This window comes from Gallus gallus, chromosome 8, assembly GCF_016699485.2.
Source record: "Gallus gallus isolate bGalGal1 chromosome 8, bGalGal1.mat.broiler.GRCg7b, whole genome shotgun sequence".
Taxonomy (NCBI): domain Eukaryota; kingdom Metazoa; phylum Chordata; class Aves; order Galliformes; family Phasianidae; genus Gallus; species Gallus gallus.
This window is the reverse complement of record NC_052539.1, coordinates 4,940,122-4,966,874: the sequence shown is the minus strand read 5'-3', so window position 1 is coordinate 4,966,874 and position 26,753 is coordinate 4,940,122. Positions and strand designations below refer to the sequence as shown.

At 43.4% G+C, this 26,753-nt stretch overlaps 1 protein-coding gene across 9 annotated transcripts in view; it reads left to right on the top strand.

The window, feature by feature from the left end:
* Nucleotides 1-26,753, top strand: part of METTL11B (methyltransferase like 11B) — a 97,922-nt gene that overhangs the window by 28,065 nt on the left and 43,104 nt on the right. For 6 of the 9 annotated variants that reach the window (XM_015290442.4, XM_046898197.1, XM_015290441.4 and 3 more), the window contains one exon: nt 2,427-7,648. In XM_015290442.4, coding sequence (XP_015145928.1) covers nt 2,427-2,701 — 275 coding nt within the window. In that variant the 3' untranslated portion in view covers nt 2,702-7,648. Of the gene's footprint in view, nt 1-2,426; nt 7,649-12,460; nt 12,575-26,378; nt 26,540-26,753 lie in introns of those variants that run through there. The other 3 variants (XR_006930814.1, XR_006930813.1, XR_005861935.2) reach the window with 2 other exon arrangements.

Genomic DNA, 26,753 nt, shown 5'->3' with positions numbered 1-26,753 from the left:
GGGATATCCCCTTTAGTCCTTTCTTAGCCTCTGCCAGTGGCTGTCTCTCCTTTTATACTGATGTTCTCAGGAGCATTTTCAAATCTGATGATTGTTTATTGAGACCTGGGAATATTTCAGGAAACAAGCTGTGAAAAGATATGGTGAAATCACCAAAACCTATCTACAGATGACTGTATCTGTTATGTGCACTAATGCTCATCAAAGAGGTTCACTTAGCTATGTCCCAAAGCAGCTCTTCCCCAAATAACAAATATCTGCTTCCTCTCCTGCAGTCACTTCAGTGAATGCACTGCAGCAGTAAGAGCAGCAGACAGGCAGCTAGACAATGTGGGCTCTGTTCCTCGTTCCAATTTTTTCCCCTCCTACTTAAAGCAATGGTATGAGAATTAATTACTTTTGTAAAGTGTGCAGTGATCCTTGCATGAAAAGTGTTGTAAGGCTGTAAGTGAACAGAATAGTCATACAGCTACAAGAGAAGTGAATTGAAGGTCACCTGAAAAGTCAACTTTTCATTCCCCTGTCTCTATCAGTCAGAAATACCATTTTTAGTAGATATTTTCTATGCTGTTTTCTTAAAACCTTTACTGCTGCAGTGTCCTTTGTGCGGTTTCAGTGGGCAGGACTCATTATTCTAAAGCACAAGAGGAGACCTGAACAACTCCATGTCAAAACACTGGAAATCCTTTTTTGCTGGGCAAAGGCAGAAAGATTAGTACAGGAGATCTTAAGAGCAGTTACTTGCCCTTTATACATAGTCTTAAAAAGTAATGAGATTGGTTTTAGAATAGGTTGTTCCTCTATAGCTATACAGGCAAGTTGCTTCAGAACAGTGTCATTTTCCTTTGTACTTTTGTTCTTTTTGAATAGCCAATCACTGCTCCTGCCTCATCTCATGAACAAACCCATGGCAACATGAGACAGAATGAATGAAGACTTGTCTGGAGCTGTGCTTATTACTTGTGTGTTATCAATGACAAAAGCAGCATGTGCCTTTTGTCTAGCAGATCTGAATCTCCTCCCACCTTTCAGCCATCAATTGCTATGACCTAGATAGTGATTTTAAGTATTAACCAAGCTTCTACCACTACCTTGAATTTGGATGAAAATGACAACAAGCTCAACACTTTTTGGTGGAATGGAGTAGGACTAACTGGCAGTTAGCAATGCAAGGAAGATCATCTCATTTTTGGAGGGGGAAACTGGGTTAAAAACTAGGTTAAGAGCAGCCAAATGCTTCAAAGAATCTCGCCCATGCTATCTTGATTTGTCTTGCATATGCGTAATTAAATCAGCTCAGACTCTTTTTGAAGAAATAAAAATGAAAGTTTAAATTTCAAACTGAAATCACAATTTTTCTACAGCTTGGAAGGTATTCAGTTTTTGGTTCTGAGGCTTTTTTTTTCTTTAGTGAGAGGGAAGTAGTTAAACTGACAAGCTATATCAAAATGTGGTTTTGAAATGACAGCTTGCATTTATAAAAGCTTAGGTCTACCATGAAGAAAACTAAATATTTTGACTAGAAATTACAAGCAACTTTTTTGAGTTTTTCATTCAGTTTTTGACCACCTGCCTTTGTTAATTCATTTTAAATAGATTTCATATGTGAGAGTTCTCATTTTGCTCTTCTCTGAGTCCCACTCTCCTGATGTTAGCAGAATTGTTGATCTTTGAGAAGGAAGGATACAAAACACAATCTCAACAACATATTAAAAATTACTGTATTTAAATATGTATGGTATATGCAGAAATCAGAACAGTATGGTGTAATGTAGAGAGTTTATTTGGCAGTTTGGTTGTAATCCACAGCTGCTTTGATGGATGCATATAGAAATTTGTAACATAAAGAGCCAGAAGTGACTGTTGGATTATCTAATTTGACCTATTCTGTATCACTTGCTGTTACATTCTGTTGTTTTACCCTTGTGCTGAATGGTTTGTGTTCACTTGAAACACTATCTTGAGCAAATCAGCCACACTAGGTTTGAGGACTTCAAGAGGTGGTAAATCCACCGCTTCTGTTGGTAGTTTCCAATTGGTAGTTACACTGCTAAAACAGTTGTCTCTTATTTCCAGTTTGAATTTGTTTGGTTCCAGCTTCCTGCCAGTGATTCTGTTTATGACTTTAACTGCCAGATTAAAGAGCCCTTCAGCACCTGCTATTTTCTCCACTGTTCCTATTGACTTCTGTCCACATCTGTTGCTGCTACTAATATGATCGTAAATATCAATAAATATTGATTTGAGTTTGTAATTGTTGATCTTATTGATTTGCCCAGGTTTTCATTCTGAAATCTGGCAGATCTAGAACTATTCCAGCAACACAAGGGATATGGAGAATCAAATCAAGGCACTGTTATGATATGTTCAGAGGGAGTCTGTGTGAATGGTTAATAGTGATCTATTTTCCATCTTTTCACCTGTAGGATGTCTGACAGATAAAGATCTCCTGAAGTTTCTCATCCGGTGCCAGAAAGGCTTGAAGGATAATGGTGTTATCATTCTCAAGGACAATGTAGCCAGGGAGGGCTGTATCCTGGATTGTCTGGACAGTAGTGTGATCCGAGACCTGAACATCCTCCGCAGCCTCATTGAAATGAGTGGACTCATCATCCTGCAAGAGGAGAGGCAGGAGGGATTCCCTGAGCAGTGTGTCCCTGTCTGGATGTTGGCCATGCAGAAACGCCCTGCCCATTCCTGATTGCATAATGTGGTGGAGACTGGACTATGGATGAATGACAGGGCTGGGGAGGACAAAGGGGAAGAAAAGCACCTGCTAGAATACTACTAGCTATGTACTGCTACCACTGTAATTCTAAGGCAGCAGCTTCTGAAGGATCAAGAGAATTATAATTGAGCCAGCTTCTCCAAGCAATTGTCTGCTTCTACATCCTGCCTGCTTCACCATTTTAAAAGGACTTTGACAGCTCCTTGTCAGATTTCTCTTTCATTCAAGAGCCAATACTACAACAAAACTCAACTAAGTAGAAAATAATTAGGTCTGAAGTTTCTGTAGTGGCTTATACATTTTAGAGTGCTCTGTATGAGAGCTTAACAAATAAGCCTGTTTTTCACTATGGCATCTATATTTTCCTGAAAGTTAAGAAGAATCACTCAGATCACTGAAGCAGAATATTCAAATAACTTCTGGAAAACATAACCTACCTTGCTTATGTTTCTGCTGTATAACAGTAGTGGTGCATAAGGATATTCACACTCCAGGGAGAAGATTATATGACATATAAGCATGTTTGCATTGAAAATTTGTGAAAAGATTGCCCTGCAATTCACGTTCTGGAAGATGTTTTTTCAAAATGTTCACAGTGGAAACCACTTGAAAGCATCTCTTTATTATTCATACCACTGTAAATTTCTTTCTTTCCCACATTCAGAACAAATCTGGCACCATATGCAGAGCTAATGGGATTTCATGGGGTGTTAATAGTAAGACTGCAAGAAGAACTAATACAGTATTGTATTAATTAACAACTGTACTAAATTACAGAGGGTGTTAGTAACCCAAAAGCATCTGTAATTTATATTCAAACAGCAGCTGGGTAAGCCTGGATTTGACAATACTGACACACATACCATCTCCTTAGAGGTCGCAGAAATTACACATTGAGCTTCTTGTCCCTTTCATAGAGGCACAGAAAGCACTGTGGGAGCACAGGAGTTCCTTTTGCAAAGACTTTCAGAATGCGATATTCTCCTTCATTCTGAATGAGTACAAGAAGAGACGATTGTGAAATTCTCTGTAAATGAAAAGCAATCATAGTGCTAATGAGAAATATGGAGCAAATCAAATGTTTCCTTTGGACTAAACTTCTAAAGTAATTTACATTTTAAGTATTTGTTATTACAATGCAGCAAAAAAGGTAAATGAAATGTAAGAATGGACTGTTCTGACTGTCAGAATTTTTGTCTTGTTCTATTTGCCTGCAGTTCTGGAACAACTTACTGGACTTTTTTTAGAAGTTGCATTATGACAGACATCCATGTTCAGATGGAAGGGGTTCTATGAAACATCCTCCACGTGGCTGTATGCACAACTGTCTTTGTCAAGTATTGTCATCTGCCTTAGATCAACTCACATAGAAGTCCAAAGATAACAAGACCAGGGAACTTCTCAGTTGGATTTTAGTACTCTTTGCCATCCTTTGATAGCAAACATCCAGTTTTAATATTGTCACTCAGCTTCTCTAGCAATATGATTGCATATGTTGAGAATTTCCAATTTATGGCATCGGGCTTCCTGCTGTCAAATCTTATCCAGTAATTATTTTTTTTAATGTGCCATTACTAACTGTAGTATTAAGGAAAACAACCCTGGTGATTTGGTGAATATTCTGGTATGTCATATAACATAGGAACCTATGGTTCCCATGACACAGATGCTTCTGGAATGTCATAGCTAATTTTTTTCCATTTGAATCAACTGATAATGATTGCAAATGTAGCATAAGATGCAAAAAATGCTAGGTGAAAATTTTTGTTCTGGAATTGTCCCTTGGAATAAGGGCTTTTAATTCTCATTAAACCACTACAATTCGTTCATTCCATTTTAGCACCAGTTAAAAGCTGGTGCAGTGATTGGGTGAATATGAGTATGTGCAGAAATTCAAGGGAAAACCAGTCATTTGTTTTACAGGAAAGAAGCATCAGTCCTATAGTTAGCTACACTTATTAGCAATAACAGACAAATATTTAAAAGATCTAGACATGCATTGCAAATTAATTGGTTCTACATCATTTTCTCTTCCAGCCAGAAACTTCTGCCATGGTGCAGAATACCTGGGGACTGCTGGAAATCCTCATGTCTGTGCCAGGCTTATCTGAATGATGTTGGTCACTTCAATGACAAGAGAACAGCATTGTGGAAATAGGGAGGTAAATAATTTTATACAACTCTAAGTTGTAGCTGCCAGCTGTTATTGTGCAGAATACATCAGCTGTTCACTTACACACCAGGGAGGTGCTATCCCAAGGTGGATACTACATGAAAAGTGATGAGAACATAAGATAGAGTATAAATGTATCACTCTCAGTGAAATAGATTTTTCAAAGTAAAAAAGTTCTTTCTGTATTTTGTACATCTCTCCTATTTTAATTTCTAGACTGTATATGCATAAACACGTAATGAAAATTAGTTCTTTTAACTATGTTAATAGAGAATGGAGCCAACTAAAGTCTTAATTTAGTAGAAAAAAAGCATATTTCATGGTTACCACATTCCTGAAAATTAATGTTTCATGGCTATGTTGCTTCCACAGTAAAATATTAAAGCTTTTCTGGTGACATAATGAACCTCAGGAGTAAAGAAACACAAGCCCCCCAGGGGCACAGATGCATGGGATTGCTTATGACAGAATAATATTTTGTTTTCCTCCTTTTCCAAGTATATTTTAATTCAAAAATTCACAGTTAACCACTGTAGGCGGTGTTACACTCCTTAAAAAGTTCATGAATTTGGGCAAGGGCCATTCTTGGTTTAAAAGTTCTGGTCTCTCTGGACTTTACTGTAGAATATAATAATAATAATAATGAATCACAAATTTCAAACAGAAGAGCTTGCTTAGAAACCATCCATGCATCAGTTGTTCTTTGGTGTTCAAAGGCTGGATAAGAACTCAGTTGCTCTGCCTCAATTTCCAGATTATTTAAAACATGCATTTAAATCTTCAGCTTATCAGTTTGCAGTGGGAGTTTGAATCCCATTTGTTTGGTGTTCATTTAAGTACTTGCTCCTGATCTCAACGTGAAGAGGAATTTAATCCAATATCAGTACCCTAGCTGAAGCGAGACAGAACATTCAGGATCCTGCAAGCTCAAACCATCATTCACCACTGACAGGTAATTAATTAATTAATTAATTAGTCCTTCAATCAGATATTACTCCCAGGCAAACGGTACTTAAGCAGTCACTTAGCTAAAGCTCACTTCTGCCCTTCTGCCATGCCACCACCAAAGCTCTTCATAATGTCTGGTTGTCCCATATCAGGTCTGATGCTTATTTTCTGCACGACTGAAAGCCAGTGTCATTTATTGTATGAAAGAGGAATGTGATGTAAGGAACGAGAGATTCCTTCCCAAAGAGATCCCTTCGCCCTGACAGTAGCCCCTGTGTGCTACTGGAACCAAAACAAAATACAGAATCAATTGTAACAGCAGTCTGAGCATCAATCCCAACGTGCAGCTCCTGCAACCATCATAGCTCATGCTATTCATGTTCAAAAAGCAACTCAGACATTACAAATGTCATTTCTAATTGTAAGGGAGAGCCATCGTTTTCAAACGTATCACTGAATGTAGTGAAACAAGTCAGCAATTTTCAGAGGAAAGTCATTTCAAGAACTGTCCTGTCAAGAAGTATTTGCCCAAGCTCTTCTTCTTCACATGTATTGCATCAGTTCAGGCATCTTCCCTGTGCCTGGCCTAGAGGACAGCCACCTTGGGCTCTTTGACAGGCAGGAAAAAGAAATATGTATATAGCATCTCCAGAGACATTCAGACCAGCTCAGAGTGAACTGGCTTGAAGTAAGAGAGTATCCTCTCTCCTCAGTGGCTGTTGGAATGAAAGCGCATTCTTATAACTGATTTAGTAACTTCTAATGGTAACTAATGGTAGGCTGAAGTGCAGTGTGACCTGAGGTGCTGTGAGTGTTTAAATCAGCAAAGAGCGTGGGCATGGATATTGAAACACACATTAAAAATCAGTCCTGGTACTGGGGCACAACATTAATGTGAGCAATATTATCATACTACCATAATCAGTTGACATAGCGCCAACTGATAAAAGATTTATCAGTTATACCTCAAAGTGCCCTGAGCACCTTTATACCATTCTCTTGTTTGTGTTCCATTCTCTTAATCCAGGTCCCCACAGTATTTAGGATGGCATACCAGGCAGTAGGCCTGTCCAGAGGAACTTGGCTGTTACATCTGATTAAATTCAGTTGTCTTGCATCCCATTCTTCTTCTCTTCCTTTGATGTTTCTTTTAACTTGCCAAGACATTCCTCCTCCACTTGCCAAAAGTGATTTGTTCTCTGTGGGCATCACAACATCTCACTGAAATAAAATGGATTACCTTTGATTTTAAGAGGAGGTAATTCTGTTTATCTGAGAGCATTAACAACACGGTGTATTTCAAATATGGGAGTTAATACCCATCTTTTCCAGTTCATGTCAAGTAGGTGCTCCCAGACCTTTGTACCAAAGTTCACATTTTCATCATCACCATGAATAACAATATTTGAATGGCACTGTACATCCCTAGACCTTGAAGCATATGTTATCATTGTGACTTGGATGAGGAAACTGAGGCACAAAAGAGTGATCTGGGCTGCATTACAGTTCTCTGTAAGTGGGAGCTGTGAGTGATTAACACCTCCACGAATTAGGCCACTACAGGAACTACAGAGTGTTTTGCAGGCAGACATAAACTTATTCTGTTTGTGCTCAGAGCAGATTGAAACAGTGTGGCTGTGGTTAGCCTGCTTACAAGGCCAACCTGGTATGTCCTGCAAAGAGAGGACTCAGGCTGAATATTGTGCTCATGAACATACACAGCTTCTAATCGTGTTGAAGCATTAGTACAACCTGGTGTACATCTGCAGCAAAAATAAAGACAGAAAATTGGTGGAGCATCTCTCTTCCATGTTTCTCCTTTCAAGAAGTGCTGAATTTGCAGGCTTTTTAACCCAGTCTGGTATTTTCAAGCTCCTAAATTTAAGGTTTTTAGAGATATTTGAAGAAATCTTACAGGTGCACTTAATGGACGCTTGCTGGTCAGTGGTTTCCTATAGGTCTCTGAAGATCTGGCTTCTAAGAACCTAAACTTCATGCAAGACTAAGCTTACAGAATTATCTAGGAGGGCAGATTGAAAGCCCTTAAGTGCTTGTAAGTGGAGGTAGGAAGATATGTATGTGTGTGTACACACACAGTTAACAGTTTTACAGATGTGTTGCATACATGTTGAATAGACAGCTTGTATTCACTAAGGTGACCTGTGGACCTTGAAATATATGTGGCTTGTCAGCTTTTAATGGATCATCAGCTGCAGAAGAATGATGACTGTTGTGTAATCTGGATCCTCCACCACACAAATAAATAGTCCAGCAGGGTTTGCCAAGAACGTTTCCAGATCAGCATTGGATGTCTTTTGCTGAACTTGGCTCCATCTCAACGCTCTGTGTCAGGATCTCCTGAGGGACACCTGGCATGCTTTTCTTCTATGCGGGGCTATCCTAGTCTCTCTGAAGTACAGTGCCTGTATCTTATGCCTCTCAATCATGAGGATTTGTGATGTGGTACATAGGATCAGCTAAAATGATCTAATGACATCGGGGCTCCCTTCTCTGTGGCTGCAAGTAATCACAGGCACACCAAGGGTGAGAGGCTTCCCGCCTAATGTGGACATCTAAGAGACAGCTTAAGGTCATTGTCAAAACCTCCCATTACAGTCACTGAGGAAAGATCAGCTCCTACCAGCAACCTTCTACAGGGTTATCCCGTGTATTGAACTTTACTAGGAGCCTACAGGCTCCTTAGGTTCCAACAAGTCAATCTTAGATGTTTAAAGGAGGTTAGATGAATTCCAGCTCAAGTGCAAGTCTCTGAGTCCGCTGTGAGACCAGTTGTCAGTACAATCAAGTCTGCCCTTTCTGTAATCCCAGCAGTTTAAATCTTAAAAGTCCCCACTGAGGACGAAAGCGAACATTCTAGGTAGCACATTGGTTTTATTTATGGATCAGTGCCTGTGTGCATTACTAAATAAACAAGTGGCTTCTCCTAAAATTAGGGTACCATTGCAAACTCTTAAAAACACAACCCATAAAATAAACAGACTCCAGGAGTTACCTGTGATTCTTGCCACTGCAGTAACTTCAAGGTAACAAGAAGTCAATAAACCCCCATCAACAAAATCCCCACTGGGATCCAGCAGCAGAGAGTCTGAAGCAGCAGTCATCAAGAGAGACTAAGTGATTCAGTAAAACATTAATGTTCCCAGAGGAACCATTTTGGGGCTGCCTTGATTTGGTGAGAGAGGCAATCTGACCAGATACCAAAGGCAAAACATAGGCCATTGAAAGGGCTTCTCTTTGGGTGCTATCAGACTTGCCCCCCACTCTGGGATTACGCTATATAACCTCCCTACCTTGCTGGATGCCAAGGCAGAGGGATTCTGAACAAGTAAGCACTTTCTCATCCTCCAATAAGTTTTTTTCACTGCTCAGGTAGGATTCTGTCCCTGTCTTCCTGTTCTCCTTAATCTTTGCAGATCTCCAAAATAATGTCGGATACAATCTTTAGTTACAGCATACAATAATTATGATTCAGTGGGCAGAGCAAACCCTGCCTGTTCCCTAACATAGCTGAGATTAGTAACTAATTATTTCTTCTGGACTCCTTCAACACAGGCAGCTTTGTCCTGTCGTCCCCAGCAGACTTCATTCTCTACACAAAATAGAAATACTGTCTCACAAAAGACGTGTCAGCACATCATTCTGGTGATCTGAACCAGGCACGTAACAGGGAGGACAGGTACATGTACCAAACCGTAACGATTTAGGAATCAGTGGACTCATTTCCTTGCTTGCCTTCTTGAGCAGACAGATCTGCTAACAGTCAGGATAGTATGGTCTCCAGCATTTCAGCATCAGAGCATGTTGTAATAATAAGCACATGAATCCTTTCCAATCCCCATGGTTAGATTGGGAAGGAGTAGTTAGCTTCATTGCGTGTATAGGAAGCCCAGAAAGCAGACTTACATTCATCTCATTTTATCTCAGCTGCTTAGTCCAACTGGTGCCTAGTAACCACTGCCTAGTAATCAGGGAAGAAAGGCCAGTACTTCTTGCAAGGTTTTTCAGTGTATCTGATGCTGATGGACAGATCTGTCATTGGGAAGATCCTGTCCCTGTTAACTAGTGATTTGGCATACACCTCATGTTAACAAGTTGAATCTCACACTGAGGGGAGGAGAGCCCTGTAGAGTTTTGCGCATTAGAGTGGAGAACAGAACCCAGCTCTCCTTAGTCACAGCCATGTGCTCATACCACTAAGCCATTTTCTCTCTTATTTATGTAAACTGAGGGAGTTTTGGTTTCCAGCATGGTAAACAAGGATTTAACTACTTCCTCTCTCCTCCCATATAACTTTCCCTGAATGAACATGGTAAATCGAACCCTGCTGTAGAAAAGCCTTTTTGCTTGGTGTTGTTTCTGTAACTGATTCTCTTCTGGAAAACAAACTGATTTCTACTAAAAGCAATCCAAGGGAACCTCTTAACAAAAACATTACAAGCTGTCTCACATACCCCTCTCCACTAGGTCCTGTGGCAGACAATCACCTGCAGGTGGGTTAATTATCTTATGAGATACAGAAAATCTAGGATAGCTGGCAACATAAAGAGACTGTGGAGTACCTACTTGACTTCAGCTTCATGCCATTTATCAGACAACAGCAGACAGTGCCCTGCATAATGTCCAGCACTGGGAACTAGACACAAACTGTGACCTTACGGTGGGCATGTGTGAGTTGCAGAGGTGGTATCTGTAGAGGAGAGAGATGTTTGGCATAGAAGGCAGGGGAACTGACAGGCTAGAGTATTTTCATCCTCAGTGTCGCCATTGTGAGAATGACTTTCAGATAATGTCATGTTAGGAAAATATAATCTTGTGTTCGTAGTTAACACCCATTAAGACTTAACTGAAGTTTGAGAGGTTAGAAAGTTGTTTTTTCAAAATGAAAATTTTCACATAAATAGAGGATACAGGAGTGGGCCTAACCTGGCTTTGCAGACTGTGTCCTTCTTCCCTGTCTCATAATGAGTTCACACAAATACTCAAATGTAATTGCTGTTACTTTCAATCCATGGAATCATAGTGGCAGAAATCTGAGATCAGGACAGAGAAGAGGACTAAGGAGGCATTGTAATAGAAAGGAGGAAAAAGAGATAATGTGCTGCCACTCCTTTTGAATGAGGAACAGCAAGAAACTTGCCGCCCATCACAGTCTGGCAGGATGTATTGGGACTGCTCCTTCTAAATGCCTTTACTCATGATTAGGCCTAAATGTAGAAACCAGTTTACAGCACTTTCATTGCTAGGTCACAGAGGGTTTGCTTTTCAGAGAGAATCATATGGTAACCCCTGCTGAAGAAGGGTATCAGTAGCCCAGAGCATTGGATTGCCAAGTTGGGAAGCACGTCTGTATCAGTCCTGTTTCTGGACAAACTTGTCACTTCCCTGCAAGTATAACTGGTACTTTCTTCACAGGCTGGATCTTGGTTTTCTTTGGCATGCCATATACCTTAGTTAGCAAGGGAGCTGGGAATTACGGTGCAACCAGTCCTCAGCCAGGGCCCCATTGCTAGAGGCAGAGCAGGGTCTGCAAGAGGAGTGTCTCAGTACGGTAGGACAGACGTTCCAGCCAGGACAGCTGAGGTGAAAATCCAGCCACAAATCCGTATGAGACACCCTTGCAGCTCAAGACATCCATCAGCTAATCCTGCCTTTGGCAATTTCCCCACTTATTCCTTCCATCAAAGGAGCTTGGATTACAACGGCTGTTGACTTAATGAGTGAGACTTTGAAGGAAGCTGGTTTTTACAGTACAAAAATAAAGTACTTTGCACTCTTTGGATCACCTTGCCTCTTAGAAGAAACAGGCATTTAACAAAGTGTTACTGAGCCTCAGGAGGGAGACAAGAACTAACCCAGAGTGCTGTGCACACAGATGAGTTGGGGCTGAGAGAAGCTAAGTGCTTTGCTCCATGTCGCAAAGCAGTCCTGACCAGAACTGGGCACAGAATCTGCATGTCCCACCTTGCAGTTTTTTGGGCAGATTGTGATGCCAAGACCCTGGCCATTAGTTGTCATTACTGGCCAAGAGGTGTTTTTTGGCAGAGGAAAGGTGTTAACTCTCCTTTCCTGGCCGCACTACAGTTTGGCTGACTATATTGTTGCTTGCTTAAACTCCTGTCCAACCCACCCAACCATGTTTGACTTTTTCTGATTCCCAGAACCACTTGTTGCCCTTGGTTATGACATGGCCCCTTTTTCATGATGGAACACCATGCACTGTGTTGCTTAAACGATCTCAGGTTGTAAGGTCATCTACCATGACATACGCTGTTGTGGAGAGGCATGTGTGCAAGATGGGCTTTTTTCCCCCTTCCTTTCCAACCCATGGAAGTGTGACTGTCACAGGAGAGGTGGTGGAATAGGGTGGTCTTATGTGCAGTGGCAGAGCTGTTGTTCTTAGAGAGGATTTTCCACTTTCTCAGTTCCCCTGTAACTATCGGAACAAACTGACTGTGCCCCTCTAATCAAAGAAATGTGAAGCTAGCAAGAGGCCCCAAATACATTTCCTGGCAACAGGACAAAAGTAAGTCTACTGAGAAGTTTATGCAAAGAGAATATTCCTAGTATATACAGTTCTGTCTTGTACTCAGATGCCCATACCAAAGCAATTACTGTATGGGAGATGCCGACTGGCTGGAAGAACCTGCTCATTCTGGATCTGTAATGGAGTCTGCGAGGAGCTCAGCTTCTTGGTGTGGAAGAAGGTAAGTGTGTGTAAGGAGGGGAGGCTGGGACTTGTTTATTTGGGAGGGTAACCTTTCTGGGCTGAAAGCCTGCTTTTTAATTTATTTGGTGGTCCAGGGAAATTTGTCACATCACATTCTCCAGCTCCTATTTCCAGAGGTGATTACATCACCCCAGAGTCTTAGCTAGCCAACAGGGAGGCAGCTGTATAAAGCACGGGCTGGCCGTTTCATAATGGCAGCAATGCAGATTGTCCCTAAGACAAACAAAGATCCACAGGAGAGGTAGAAATCTGGGTCCAGCCAGAGAAATGCGGATCCATGGCCAACTTGGAACTTTGAGCCAGCTCACAGATCCTTTTTTCCATGTCTGCTCTTACCCCACCCTTGAGCTCCTCGCGTCAGTTCCAGGGACACACGTGGCCTCTGTGTTCCTGTAAGCACAAGGGCTGCTGTTTCTGGGTTCCTGGGAGGAGTGCCCAGGGCAGGTGCCAGGGCTTTCTGAGGGATAAATGGTCTGAGCAGCGTTTTAATGGGCTGGAGTTGCAGGGCATCTCAGCTACTCGACAACAGTACATTTTGCAAAACAAGGATAAGAGGTCAAGGGCTGCAGGAGATGAGGTAAGGACTGGGACTCAGGGTTGTGGCAAAGCAAAGCGCTGAGAGCTGAGGAAGGTAGAAGAGCAGAATCCTAGAGTGTGAGGCTTCAACAGTAGAAAATCCATGGCTCTACCACTCACGTACTGGGTTTTTGGTGTCATCTCCTACCCAAGCATGAATAAAGAGGAAAGCTCAGTGTCTGCTGAGTCACAGCAACTTGCTGTGGATTGCCTGGGTTTAAACTCAGCATTCAAAGTGTCGCAGGGGTATTTACTCACAGAGTCTCACAGCACCTCTGAGAGGTGTCCGAGTACACCAACACTCCTCCACTGGCAGCAGTATTAACACAGTGAGGGGCATCGCCTTTCAGAGCCAGACAGTGAGGCCGTGTCAAAGCCAGCAGACAGCTGGGGGCTGCCTGGTGCTCAATGCATTGTGTTTTCCTCCAGAAGCCTCTGCTTCCCCTGGAGAATTCTGGGTTGACTTCTGAGCCCTATGTCTCATGTTTCCAGTCCATCTTTGCATCAAAATCGTAACAGTCATTTAAAACTGGCATAATTTATTTTAGTCAAATACATCTCTAAGTTCTTGTGGGCAAGGATTCTGTTTTCTAGAGCTGAACTGTTTCTCCTGCAATGCAACGCAGCCGCTCTCTCAGGGAGTTAATAAATCCATGCGTGCCCTTTAAAAGAAGAAATCAGGAGGATTTTTTAGACATTTTTAGGTAAAGGTTCTTTTTTCTTTCTTTTCTTTTTTTCTTTTTTTTTTTTTCTTATGTAGCCTCCTTGGTAACCATTTAAAACAAATTCCTCCAGACTGTAAACTAGAGATAATGGAGTTCGCCTTTAATCTCAGCCTGCTGCAGATCAAGTTACCTCTTAGAAATTACTTATCCTGGCCAAGCAAATGAATTGGAATTGATGTTCTTAATTGTTTTCTAAATTGCTGTTCCCCACTCCCTTCCTCCCCTTCTCGGCACACAGCTGTTTTGCATCAGAGTCTCGTCTAATGGGTACTGTCACTCACACGAGGGGGTGAAGTCATGTGGTCATAAAAGAGAGAGATTGAGGGAAGAGAGGGAAATACCACCCAGTGCATTATCTGGCTGTGACACACACAAATTGAATAGAAATAATTCCTCCTAGGGGGTTAGTCCCAACAATGGACACAGTTCTGTCGTGGGCTAGAAAAATGTGGAGGCTCACTTCGTTCTCTGATACTCATTTCTCAGAGAAGGAAGATGATTAAAGTGCTAGTTCGGGGCACAAGAAACCTGGACTGAAACTGACTCTGCTGCAGCCTCCTTTGTCTGTTTTTGTGCAAGCTGCTTTGTTTATGCCGCTTTAATGCCTGTATTTGTAATGCATAAATAATGCAACTCCCCTCCTTTCTCCTTGGGGCATCAGTGGCATTTCATGGGAGTTGGACTAGATGGCCTTCAGAGGTCCCTTCCAACTCTAAGGATTCTGTGATTAGCTGTATCTTGCAAAAAAGCTTAACCTGCTCTCCATCTCCAAAAAAGTGCATCAGCACTGCCTGTGTTTATATACATTAGTCTCTAGCTCACATGGAACTTGAGTTGCAGAGCCTTTGGGCTTTGGGAACATCAGGTCAGGCCTTAACACCATAATCCCTTCCCTCTGCATCTTCTAAAGTAGAGATGGATCTCCCATCTTAAGCAGGAACCATCTCCTGAGGATATTTTGCTCATATAAAAATCATTTTTGCATGTGAAATGCAGATAAACAATTGCACCAACGTCTGTCCTGCCACTATGTTCCCTCCCACCCTATAAATGATCCATAATCCCAGTTTTACTGCCAGCAGTTTTCCAGACCTCAGCTGTTCCCTTTCAGACCCTGTATTTTCACAGACTGGCAAGTGTTTTCTGCTCATCTGTCTGTTCAGAGTAACTGAGAAGAGCAGAGGTTATCCTCATCCTAACCTCATCCAGAAGGTCTTTCTTGACAAAAAACAGTCTGTGCCATTTAATCTCATTACACTGCTGTGAGAGACCAGGGAAACAGAGAATTTGCTACCCACATAAAATCTCAAAATGCCTGCTGGAAAAGCAGCAGACTCTTGGATACCTGTTTGTAATATCTGAGAATGCCATGTGGAACTGAATCCAAGAAAGAATGGGAGGAAAGAAGGAATATTATGCAAAACGAGGTAAAAAATCATGCTAACTGCTGGAAGTGGTGAGGGAAGCCAACAATATCATAAGTGTGGAGACTTTTTTCTCCTTTTCAGTAAGGAGAAAATGGACTGTTTGGGCTTACTGGAGCACAGCACGCAACCGTCATGTACCAGATCATTGTTGGCACTAGCAAAATCATGCGCATGTATTCTGCAATCATCTGTCCTGGGGGTGCTACACAGTTGGTGTTCTTCAAAACTGAAGAAGACTGACATTGGCCGGCCTGTCCTTGCAGACACAGCTATTCTGGTTTAGCAGCCTTGTTTATTAGGGAGCGTAGTGCAAATAGTTTGATGGTTAATATAAACACCGCAGTGCAAATATCATTGTCTTCCTGGATAAAGGGCGAGGAAAAGAAAATCTATCTGACACATACAGTTATGTGGCAGAGGAGTTGTTGTGATGTAGTTATGACTTCCAAGTCAATCAGGTGGTTCTAGTTATCTAAATTTGAGATTCATTCTACTGCCTTGCTGTTGATAGGTAGATAGACAGACAGACAGATAGATAGATAGCAAAGTTTCAGATAGTTTTCAGAGATCTCCCACAAGTCATTGTAGCAGGATAGGCAGTTCATGAGTATGACAGCCTGCTCATCATAGGCACTGTGTTAGAAAGCCTGTTGCCCCCATCAGGATTCTCAGGAGTAGTCCTTTATCTTAAACTGATCCTTGACTTGGTCAAACTGATCCAGAACTGTGAATAGTTAGTATTTCAGTGACTAAGTGTGATGATGGCTCACAGGAGGATGATTTCTAGGACACGGCTACAAAAAGATACAAGTAGGCAGTAGTGCCTTTCTTCCACTTTCACATGAGAGCACTATTTTTTTATCTGGAAAGAAAAACAGACAGAAAGTGATTAGAACACAGCTCAGGAAGGAACTCTGACTTTCTCACTGTAGCTTCCTTTTATCACTGAAGGATTTTTCTGGCTGTCAGGGCTATAAACTGAGCTCCTGCTCTTTTTGCTTCTTACCTCGTTACCAGTAAGGGTCTGCAACTGAAGTTTTGCTGAAGAGATGCCAGGAAGAAGGGAACCCAATGTGCTTTCGCTGTAACTGTGTGTGCTAATAGCAGAAAGGAGAAAAAATAATTTGTGTCAATGAAGCAAACAGATGTGACCCTTAGATGGTGCTACCCTTGCTGACATTAGGTACTTGCTGACTCCCTGAATAGCCCCATTCAAATCAATGTAACTGCTCTTGGAGCAGGTTCTGCTCAGCATTAATGAAGATGTCAGAATCTGGCCCACAGGGAATAAATGTGTTGAGCAAGAAGGGGCTCTTTTATAACCTCTTTCCTAGAACATGTTTGGAGGCCTGCATTTGCAGCTGGTTCCTATCTCAAGGCTGGGCCAAACCAAGCTCCCCTCACCAGAGGATGCAAGCATGCCCAGACTTTTGGAAGCTCAGCTCCGGATCCAAACTTTAGGTCTGATCTGAAGCTGATAGACTCCCACTGACCTAAACAGACATTTGGACCAAGCCTTTGTGACTTGGAGCAGCCCTGACACAAAGCAAAACCAATACTGCTGGGATGCCTGGGCCCATGTTTGTCAGAATATGGTCGCTTTTCTTTTTCTTCTTTATTTTTTCTTCTTTTTAAAGTTTTTTAGAGGAGGGAATGGTCTCAAGGAGGCATAAACTCCCGTCTTTTCCATCCCTGATTGAGTATCAAACTCCTCCGCTGAGATTTCTCCATGGAGACATTGGGTTTTCCTGGCAGGCAGGGTTGCAAACTACTCAGCGGAATGTCTACAGCTCTGCAGCTCCAGAGGAGCCAGGAGGCTGGGCATCCCAGCCAAGGGAAATACTGCTCTCGTCCCAAGAACACTTTCATGGAGACTGAGGTGCATACTGGATTAGAGACGGCTAAGCTGGGTTCTTGGGGTTTTTTGGTTGGTTTCTTTTTCCCTTCGAAAATCTAAAGCGCGGAGAAGAGAAATCCACAGGCAAGAAATCTGGGGATCCTTATGGCTGTTGCAAAATGTGGTTTGTTAATGGATCTTTTTACTTCTGGTACTGCTGGCTTGTTCAACACACGCGCACATACACACATACAGAGAATAACTTGGCAAGCTCATGTTTTCGTGGCACAGCACCAGGAAATGGGAGTTCCCCTCCCAACAGAGAAGATCAGGGCAATGAGGCAAAGGTGGGGAATCAGACCCAGCCTGAGTCTCAGTGGAACGCTGGCCCGGACAACTCTTATACAAATAATCTCCAGGAGCTCTGAACCCGTACTTCATTGTGGACACAGACAGTGCTGTAGAAAAAACAGACTGAAATTGCTTCTCTTCCATGGCATCTGTAGTGTAAAAACGGTTTTCGTCCAAGACATTTGTGGTCGGAAAATCCTGACACCTCATAAATTATCTTAGAGGCGCAACAAAGCTTCAAAAAGATGAAACTCAATGCTGAGGTCAGCAGGAATTTTTTCGCATCTTCTGCAGTGGAGGAACATTTTCAGTCTCAGGAAACCACCACAAAAAGAGGCAGCAAGAAGGGAGAATATTTCTTGGCATGAGAACCTCAGTGCTCAGGGGAGCGAGGAGTCTTATATATTTATTTTTGGCCACCTTTGTGTTCGCACATCATCAGAACACGGTCCAAATGACCAGAGGCAGCCTGATGGTGAGGTGGCTGCTGCAGTTAGGTGACACTTCAGGTCCACCCAAACACTCAGGGTAATTGCTCCTGCATGGTGCTGGGGGCTACATGGGCTGTGAACTTCCCAGGATTGGTCTGACAGTACTTTATAGGGAAGTTGGGCTTGCGGTAAGGATGAAGTACTGCAAAACCACAGCATCCCTTGCTCTCTTCTCGGACATTTCTTCTTTACTATTTGGAAGGCAATTTCTTTCTTCTAGGTAGGAGCAAAGTGGGGAAGAGGACCCTAAGGTGGATCCCACACACGGGTTGTTATAACACAAGAACCTCTGCAGATGCCAGGTCGTGGTCCTTTGCAGCAGATTAAGTCCTATGTTGGTCAAACCAGACAGACACTGAGGTAATACTTGAAAGGAGAATAGACACCTGGTATCCAGGATGACCTACAGTCCCCATGTTGTGGTGTGGGGCAGGAAGGACCCAGCCAGAGCCGGTTAGTTCAGTAAGGAAGGTTTTTTCAGGGGATGAAAAGTCAAAGTGATGTTTCTGAGAAGGCAGAAACAAAATTCGTGCACCCTGTATCAGGCCCTGCTTCTAATCCTGGCAGTCTGAGCCATAGGTAAGCCTTGCCATCTCAAGCTGTGCCAGCCCTCGCCCTGCAGCACTGATGGCAGGAGGGCTGCGTGCTGCGTGTGTGCTGGAGCTGTGCCTGCAGCCTGGCAAGGGCTGCCTAGGGAGGCGATGGCCATGCTGTGGCAGCCAGCCCAGCTGCAGGCTCCCCATGCAAGCAGGGTGCTGCTTCTCGAAGCCGGTTTCACAGGCACCCTGGGGACAGGCTATGGGTTTCAGGGTTGTTATTTATTCTCTTTACTGAGTGATCACCAAAACGGTTCTGTTTTAATCTGTAGCACTGCCCGTTGCTTTTATGCGTCTTTCTTTGGAGAGTGAAGTTAAAGGGTAAGATGTGAGCTGCTTTCTGTTCCTGTGGGTGGACAAAACTTTCAGGTTTGAAACTTCTCTCCATATGTTCAGCCCTCTGAGTGCCTAGCAGGATCTGACCTCCCTGCCCACTTAGTAAATCAATGGCTTCTAAGGCATGTAGAACTGATTTTATGGCAGCAAGATGCATTTCACTAGATTTATGTTATTAAACTGGAGGGGGGGAAGCCTTCTTTTATTTGGGGCAGTCCTTGAGTTTTACAGGCTTGCTTAAGTAAGTAATTATTTTGGTAATGCTGAGGCCTCCTTTATTGAATCGTAAATGCATCCTGAACAGCTCTCTGAACAACAAGAAGACCTTCCCCCTAAGTCTATGTGTTGCTCTGATTAGCAAATCTGAACATTAGCAGTTTACTTTGCGATTAGCTTTGCTGCTGAGAGCTGCCTTGGTTCACTTCTCTGGGGCTACTCAGAAGATTAAGCCTGTGTGTAAATGTTTGCAGGATCAGTGCCACAAAGGGAAAAAAACAACCCCAAAGCCCTTTCTTTGGAAACATCCTCTCTGACCATGTTAGGGAAAAGGATCAGATAATTGGGATCTTTATGATGCTTATTATAAAAAATGTTCTGGAACTAGTTCAAGCACCAATCAGAAACCACATTGTTCCACTAAATCACTTTCAGATGCCATTTCAGATACAGAATACAATTACTCCTCGTTTAAAAATATAAATGTTCCCTTCATAAAACACACACACACACACAAAACTATTTTAATTTATTTTATTTTTATCTGTCTTGGCTGGGGTTCAGGCCTTCCACACAGATAATCTATCATCAGATTTTGTACCGTGTCTTTCTGCCCGGTGTTGTGCAGAGCCCACTGTACAGTACAAAGGAGCTTTAGGACACGGACGTTGGGACTTCACATGCAAAAGAGCTCTTGCACAAGCCAAGAGGCTGGAGGCCTCGGCTCGGATGTGTGTATGCTTAAGAAATCAGCTCAAAGCAAAACCTGGAACAAAGATTCTGCCCACATATTGCATTAAAAAGCCACCCGAAATGCCTGGAGGGGTTCTTGGCCTGTCTTTTTTTTGTTGTTGGACAGCTATGGGTTTGGGGAAGCAAGCTCCCTTCCCTGTGTGCAGCCCACGTGCTCTCCTTGTTGTTAGGAGGGAGAACATGGAGGCCATCTGCAAGCTGAAGCAGTGAGCCTGGCCCTGCTGGTAATGGGGGACCCTCCCACTCAGGGAGGCCCCACTCAGCTCGGCACAGCACAGGCCCACTGATTGAGGGCACTTGGTGTTGGGAGATCCTTTTTGTACAGTTTTGGGTGCCGCAGTACAAAAAGGACATAAAGCTATTAGCGGGTGTCCAAAGGAGAGCTGTAAAGATGGGGAAGGGTCTGGAGGGGAAGGCTGTGATGAGTGGCTGAGCAACCTGGGTTTGTTCAGCCCAGAACAGAGGCTGAGGGGAGGCATCGTGGCGGCTGCAGCTCCTCACAGGGAGTGGAGGGGCAGTGCGAAGCTCTGCTCTCTGGCCTGATTGTTGGGTGGTCCTGTGAGAAGACGAGAGTTGGACTCCATGATCCTCATGGGTCCCTTCCAACTCAGGATACGCTGTGATTCTATGATAGCTAACCCCCAGACTTCAGGGGGCAGTAAGATGGTTGGAAGGGGTCCAATGTGCCCCGTGGACAAGCTGAGGGTTGATCGCCAAGCCTTGTGCTTTCACCATCTCACCACTGGACTTCTCCACCTCACTGGAGAACCGCTCTGCCTCCAGGTTGGGACTTTCTGGGACATTTCTAATGGAAAGCTTTCCTCATCGTCAGGAAATTGTCCTTCGTCATTGCTGAAATCTTTCTCAGAGCAGTTCTGCTTTGGTGAGCTGCAGCCCGGCCCCAGCCACGAGTCTGCGGGAGCGCAGCCTGCTCTCCTGCCAGCGGCTGCCTTGTTTGGGGCCCCTGCGCTCTGCTCAGTCCTCCTGCGGGACAGAAAACCCACAGACACCCAGAGTGTTGCCCCAGAATCCACACAACTCCCCTCCAGAGATTCCAGACCCCCGACAAGCTGGCACAAAGCCCTGGGAACCTGGATCAGAACAGGGCTAGCAAGAATTAGCTTTCTGCCCAAGGCTAAGGATGCTTGAGGATGCTGCCATCTTTCAGGCGCTCTGCGGGTCGCCTTTTTATTTTTATTTTTTTCTTTTTCTGGGGCGAGCAGAGGGATTTCTCAGCATCGGGGCAACGTGAGAATCCTGAGGGCTGCATTTTGGAAAAAAAAATTATATGGAAACATTTTCATGTTTTCCAAAACAAAAGATGCTAAGGGGTTTGTTACTAAGGGAAAATTCCTGCACCAGTTTCGCAAAGGCTGGGATTTCTGAGTTTCCTTAGCGCAGCTCATGGCTTCTTTAGGAGGGCTATAGTCATGACACTGAGAAGAATGGCCTTTGAACTCAGTGGTAGCATAAGTATTTGTGAAATCCTTGCCCCGAGGAAAGTAGTGGACTCCCAATGGCTTATCCCAGCGACCATGGTGAAATCAGGAACTTGGACATGGTCTGTTAGTTGGCGTTGCTCGGGCCTTGTGGTGGAGTAAGGGATCTGCTCTGAACCAAGCTCTTGGCTGGATGGGCAAAACCCGCTTTGTTCTTCTGTCTCAGATTGCCGGGAAGCAAAGTTTGAATGGAGAACAGTGCCACTTCTGAAGAATTGTCAGAATAATTATTCATTATTCTGCAGAATAAATGTTTAGGCTGATGTGCAGACTGAAGAAGCGTTTTATAACAGGCTGAACGAAATCCGAGAGAGGGATTTTCAGAAGCACAGGATGTTCTTCTCACCACCAGTGACTGATTGTGCAGTGGGAGCAGAGTCAGGCTGATTCAAGGTGTCTGAGGAAATTTGACCCTCGGTGCTCAGGATTTTTAGTGTTTCTGGCCAGAAGACTGGAGCCCTTGCTGAGATGTGATTACTTCTGTGATGTTTCGTTGTTACAATAGAGTCACAGAGCCTTGTTCAAAGGCCAGGACCCCCTGTGCTCTGCCACGTCTCTAAAGAAGGTCCCAGAGATTTCCAATCCAACTGGGCAATGCTCGACTGAAGTCAAGAACGATTCACAATCCCCTGCAATAAGTATTTTTTGACTATTTCATATTAATGTCATTAATCACGTTGGTTTTAAGCCAGATGGCTGTGACCTTTGTTACAGCATGCTGATTCCTATTTAGAAGAGAAGCTGCTAGCAAACATTTCACTACCTTTGCATTACAATGTGCTTCCTACCTTAGCGATGCAAGCTTGCTGTGCAAACAGGAAAAAGCTTTCACTGATGAGGTGAGGAAATGTTACAGATCTTGATGTTGCTAACTAGGGGTTCATTATCAGGTTTGGGGCTATTCCTGAGGCACTAATCATTGGTGGTATGTGATCTTTCAAACCTCTCAGGTTTTCTGTTTTTCAACATTATATTTTTAGCCGTTACGGTTATAGAAAAATTTCTAGCTCAAGAAGACAACTACACCTGAAAGCCTAAAGAAACTTAGAAAACCATTAGAATTGTGTTACATTTCTTATCTATTACTCTTCCTTGCTTCTCTTCATCTTCCTGCCTGCCTCCTGACTTTTCACGCAGAGATTCGGCAGCATAGAAAACTAAGATCCAAGATTGTTTGTTCAGATGGATTTAAGCTATGATATCAAACGTGCAGCTCCAGCATCAGACCTAAATTTCATCAGAATCTGTTTTCCGTTCACTCCGGTGGTTGAGTTTGAGCTCTGCACAACAAAGAAAGCTTAATTTACCTATATGGAGGTGTGGAAAACCAAGTGTCAGTAGTTATTAGCAGCAGCGGGACAAGTGTCATGTTTATAGGTATGCACCTCTTCTGGGGCTCACTCCTCATTCCATGGTAACATTGAAAATGCCAGAGGAAGCAGAAGCAGCAGGAGCAGAGGTAATGGGCTCAGGATGGTGCCAGAATGCCACGGGTGAGTTTCCTTGCAAGCTGCCCATGGAGAGGGCCTGTCAGCATGCACGAACAGAGCCATATTTCATCTGTGCAAAAGAACCCAGGATTGTCCTGGGAGGCTGTGTAAGAAATGAGGCTCCATGGTTGGTGCTAAACCAATAACAAATACTGCGTTCCCCCCTACCAAGAGATCAGAGCACAGCAGGCTGCCTGCAGCAGAGGAAAGCTGGGACAAGCACAGAACAGCAAGCATGTTTGTTAGTTCTTCATTGTATCTCTTACCGAGTGTAACTAATCTCACCGCCATCAATAGGGATTGTGACCATGGAATGAACCCAACTGTAGGACCTACTGGACGTTTTTCATCAGAACATTTTTAAACAAGACATGTTATTTTTCAGGCAAACGTTAGAAATTACCTGTCTTGAATGTATTTTGGAAAAAAAGAAAAGAAAAGCAAAGAAAGCCCAGTTTTCACAAAGCAAAACATTTTTGTAACGCCAAAATGTTCTGTTTCTATGGTTGTTGAGTGTTCTGCAATTTTATATCTTCCTATATGAAATGTATGTGGCTTTGTTTGTTTGTTTTTTTGAATGTTTCAGAAAATCAGTGTCCAAGTAGAAGACGTGTGTGCTCCTGTGTCAGTATAGTTCGGCTGACTGTTAGGAGCTTATTTTCAGTATTGACTTATCACCAATATCAGATGTTTTTATCCACACATCTACAGCATGACCTGGAGAGGAAGAATATGGCTGGCAGGTGACAATGAAGAGAACCCAAGGACAAGACTTTCACAAGAAAACAGGAGGATTTTAATGAAGAACCATCAAGGTTAAAAATGGGGAAAAATGAGTATGAAGCAGCTTGCAGGGTACTTTGCTAGGTAGGGGTATGTCCTGCATGAAGGACATGGATTATCCGCTGGACATGACCCACGCTCAAGAAGTTGTGCAGCAGTGGTGACAGAAAGGAGGATGCTGATGCAATGAACGTTGCATTGCTTTCTTTGGATCCATCTGTAAGTTTTACACAGCCTACCAAAATCTTATTGTAAAAAGTATTGATGCTGAAACACTTTGCAAAGCCCTCACATCACGGGCTTTGACTGTCAGGTGGCACTGAAGAGATGGCCCCTAACTTTGAGCTCCATGGCTGCAGAGTGGAGATGTGTGCTTTGATTACTGGGGTGAGCAGAGCAGAGAGGCCTGGAGGCCTGGTTTCCACTGGGTGGTGACAGGATGTGCAGGGAAGGCCACCAAAGGCGGCAGTGCTGTAGGCTTAGGAAACCTAAAGAGCACTGTGTCTGTGTGCTGCTGGGAGCCTGGAGATCATCCAGAAGATGGGCAGAGCCTGGCTGGCAGCATGGCTTCTTCTCCACGGCCAAAAAGGAAGAGGATGAAGATGGAAGTGCCTTACTCCCAGCATCTCTCTGGCTAACAAGCAAACCTGTCCCAAAGGGCACGTTTTGCCAAGCCAGCTGCAGCCATCCCCTCAGCTAAACAAGCACACAGTGTGGGGGGTTTGGAGGCTTTCAGGGGCCTTCAGGACCACATCTTGGGTGTGCTCCAATCCTGAGTAAACACTCCAAGGACACCACCAAGGCCCTCTGCCTCTCAGGCAGCACAAGCCAAAGCGATAAAAATTGAAATAAAACCCCAAAACAAAGACAGAGGAAAGAGGGAAAAGACGCTGTGAGGCCCAAAGGGCGAAGGATGTGGGTACTGCTGGGCTTAATTGTCTTCTTCCTTGCGCTGTGAGGAGGAATGCTGCTGGGACTGTTGCTGTCTTTTGGATTGTTACTGACTTTTTATTTTTAATATATTTTTTCCCCAAAGCAAACAGGCAAGTGACGTAAAGCAAATGGAATTGTGGTTCTCAAGATGGGAAACTCGGAGATGATCCCAGGCTGCAAAATCCAGATCTGGATGTTGAGCTCTCTGTTGCATAAGGCCTGCAGGTCTTCAGCTAGTTTAGGTCTGCAGCCTGGAAGGAGGGCAAGGTGCCAATTTCAGTGTCAGGTTCAGGCTTGAGTTCTGAAACAAGCCTCCCTCACTGAAAGTTTAGCATTGTTCATGGAGGCTCAGAGGGGGGAGGCACTGATTCCAGCTCTTCTCCTCTGACAAGGTTTGGACTTACTGTAACAATTCATCTGGGCCTCTAATGAGGGAAGCTGTCTGTTTTGTGATGACAGTTGAACATGTGCTCAAGCTTGTTTCTCAATCAAAGCTTTGTATTATAGAGTAAGTTATAATTATTTCTGTGCTGTGGGAGGACTGATGAGTTAAAGCAGGTAGATGTCCTCTCACAACCTGTGACCTTTTTTCTGTTATCAGCCTCAAGTCTATTGCCATTGATTTGTTCTACAGGGCTGTGAGGTGCTAGAAACATCTGGGGATGAAACATCAAACAGAGGCTTGGAGCTCCAATAATCACTGCAAATCTGTGATTGCTCCTTGGATTGAAAGCTGCCATTCTCCCTGAATTCATGGGCTGATTACTGATAGTGGGAGAGAAAATGGTTACAATTCGATCAATATTTTAAACAAACCAGCAGAGTTAATTAAAAGTGAAGTCTGATTGTATACTCACATTGTGGGGCAGGTTAGCCACGAAACAGTTTGCTTTGAGCCAGGAAAAAGCCTGACAAGTCAATGCCTCCTTGTCCTCCTGGCCTTTGTGTGGGCAAGAAGTTGAAGGGCAATTCAGAGAGATGGAGCTGGCATTCACAAAGTAACCCCAGAGTTCATGATTGACTCAGGATGGTGAAAGAGGAATAAAGGGAGTGCAGTTACTGCATAGGAAATAGGGTCTGTGAAGCTTGCAGGGATTTCAGACACCGGAATTTTTTGCAGCATTTATTGGAACAGACAGGCTAAGAGCGCTAAGGGATAAAGGATCCCAAATCAAACAGCCTAATTGGTCTCAAATGGAGCGACTAAGGAACTCTCTCCCTTCCAAAATGGGTCAAATTGCATTTTAGAAAGGGATCTCTGAAATTTGAGTGGGAGGCCTGGATAGAAAAACGAATGGATGAACTCATAATTGACATGGATTCCATTATGGCTAATACCAGTGTCAGAGCTGCCACCGAATATGTCCTGCAAATCCAGTCTGGGGGAATTCCCTTTAGAGATGTGACCCAGGTGAAGCAAACTATTTGCCATGAGCCTGTGAGGAACTGAGACTTTAATTGCAAACATATGGCTGGGTAACTTTCCAGCAAGTGAAACCTGGGGGATAGATAGAGACCTGCTCTGAAACTGATGATCCAGAAGAGCTTTCACTACCTCTGATCCTTACAGTCCTGAAAAGGGAATAGATTGCTGTGCTCTCATATCATTTTATGCTGACCAGAAAACAGCAAAGAAAGGGAAGATGGTGTCAAAATATAATGTTGGCACAAAGAGACCACTGATTTTAGGAAAAATGAGGGTGAAATAAAGTTCTCTATACTTTATTTGAAGATGATTGATGCCTTGTTTGTGTTTTTTTTTTTAAAGGCAGTGGTCTGATCTTTAGCATCCTCCTGTCCTGGTAGATTATGTCATGAACAGCTCTCCTTGGGGTCGTTTGTGAAGAGATATCTTGGAGGATAGTATCATCACCGGTTGGGGACTAGCGTGGCTGCCTAAATTGTCCATCCTAGTGTTTGTCAAGAAAGGTGAGTGCATTGCAGAAAGGAGAGCTTCGATACCAGCTCCCGGCTCTGATTGCTGATGCAAAGACCAAAGGCAAGGGCCTGAGTTTTAAGGCAGCTCCCAAGTGAAATAGGTAAAAAATCCTGCAGAAGCTTCTCATCGTGTTTTCCCACCATTTTTCACTGCAGCCTGTTTCTAGCTTTCAGTGGTACTGGCTGGTCTCTATGACAGGCAACT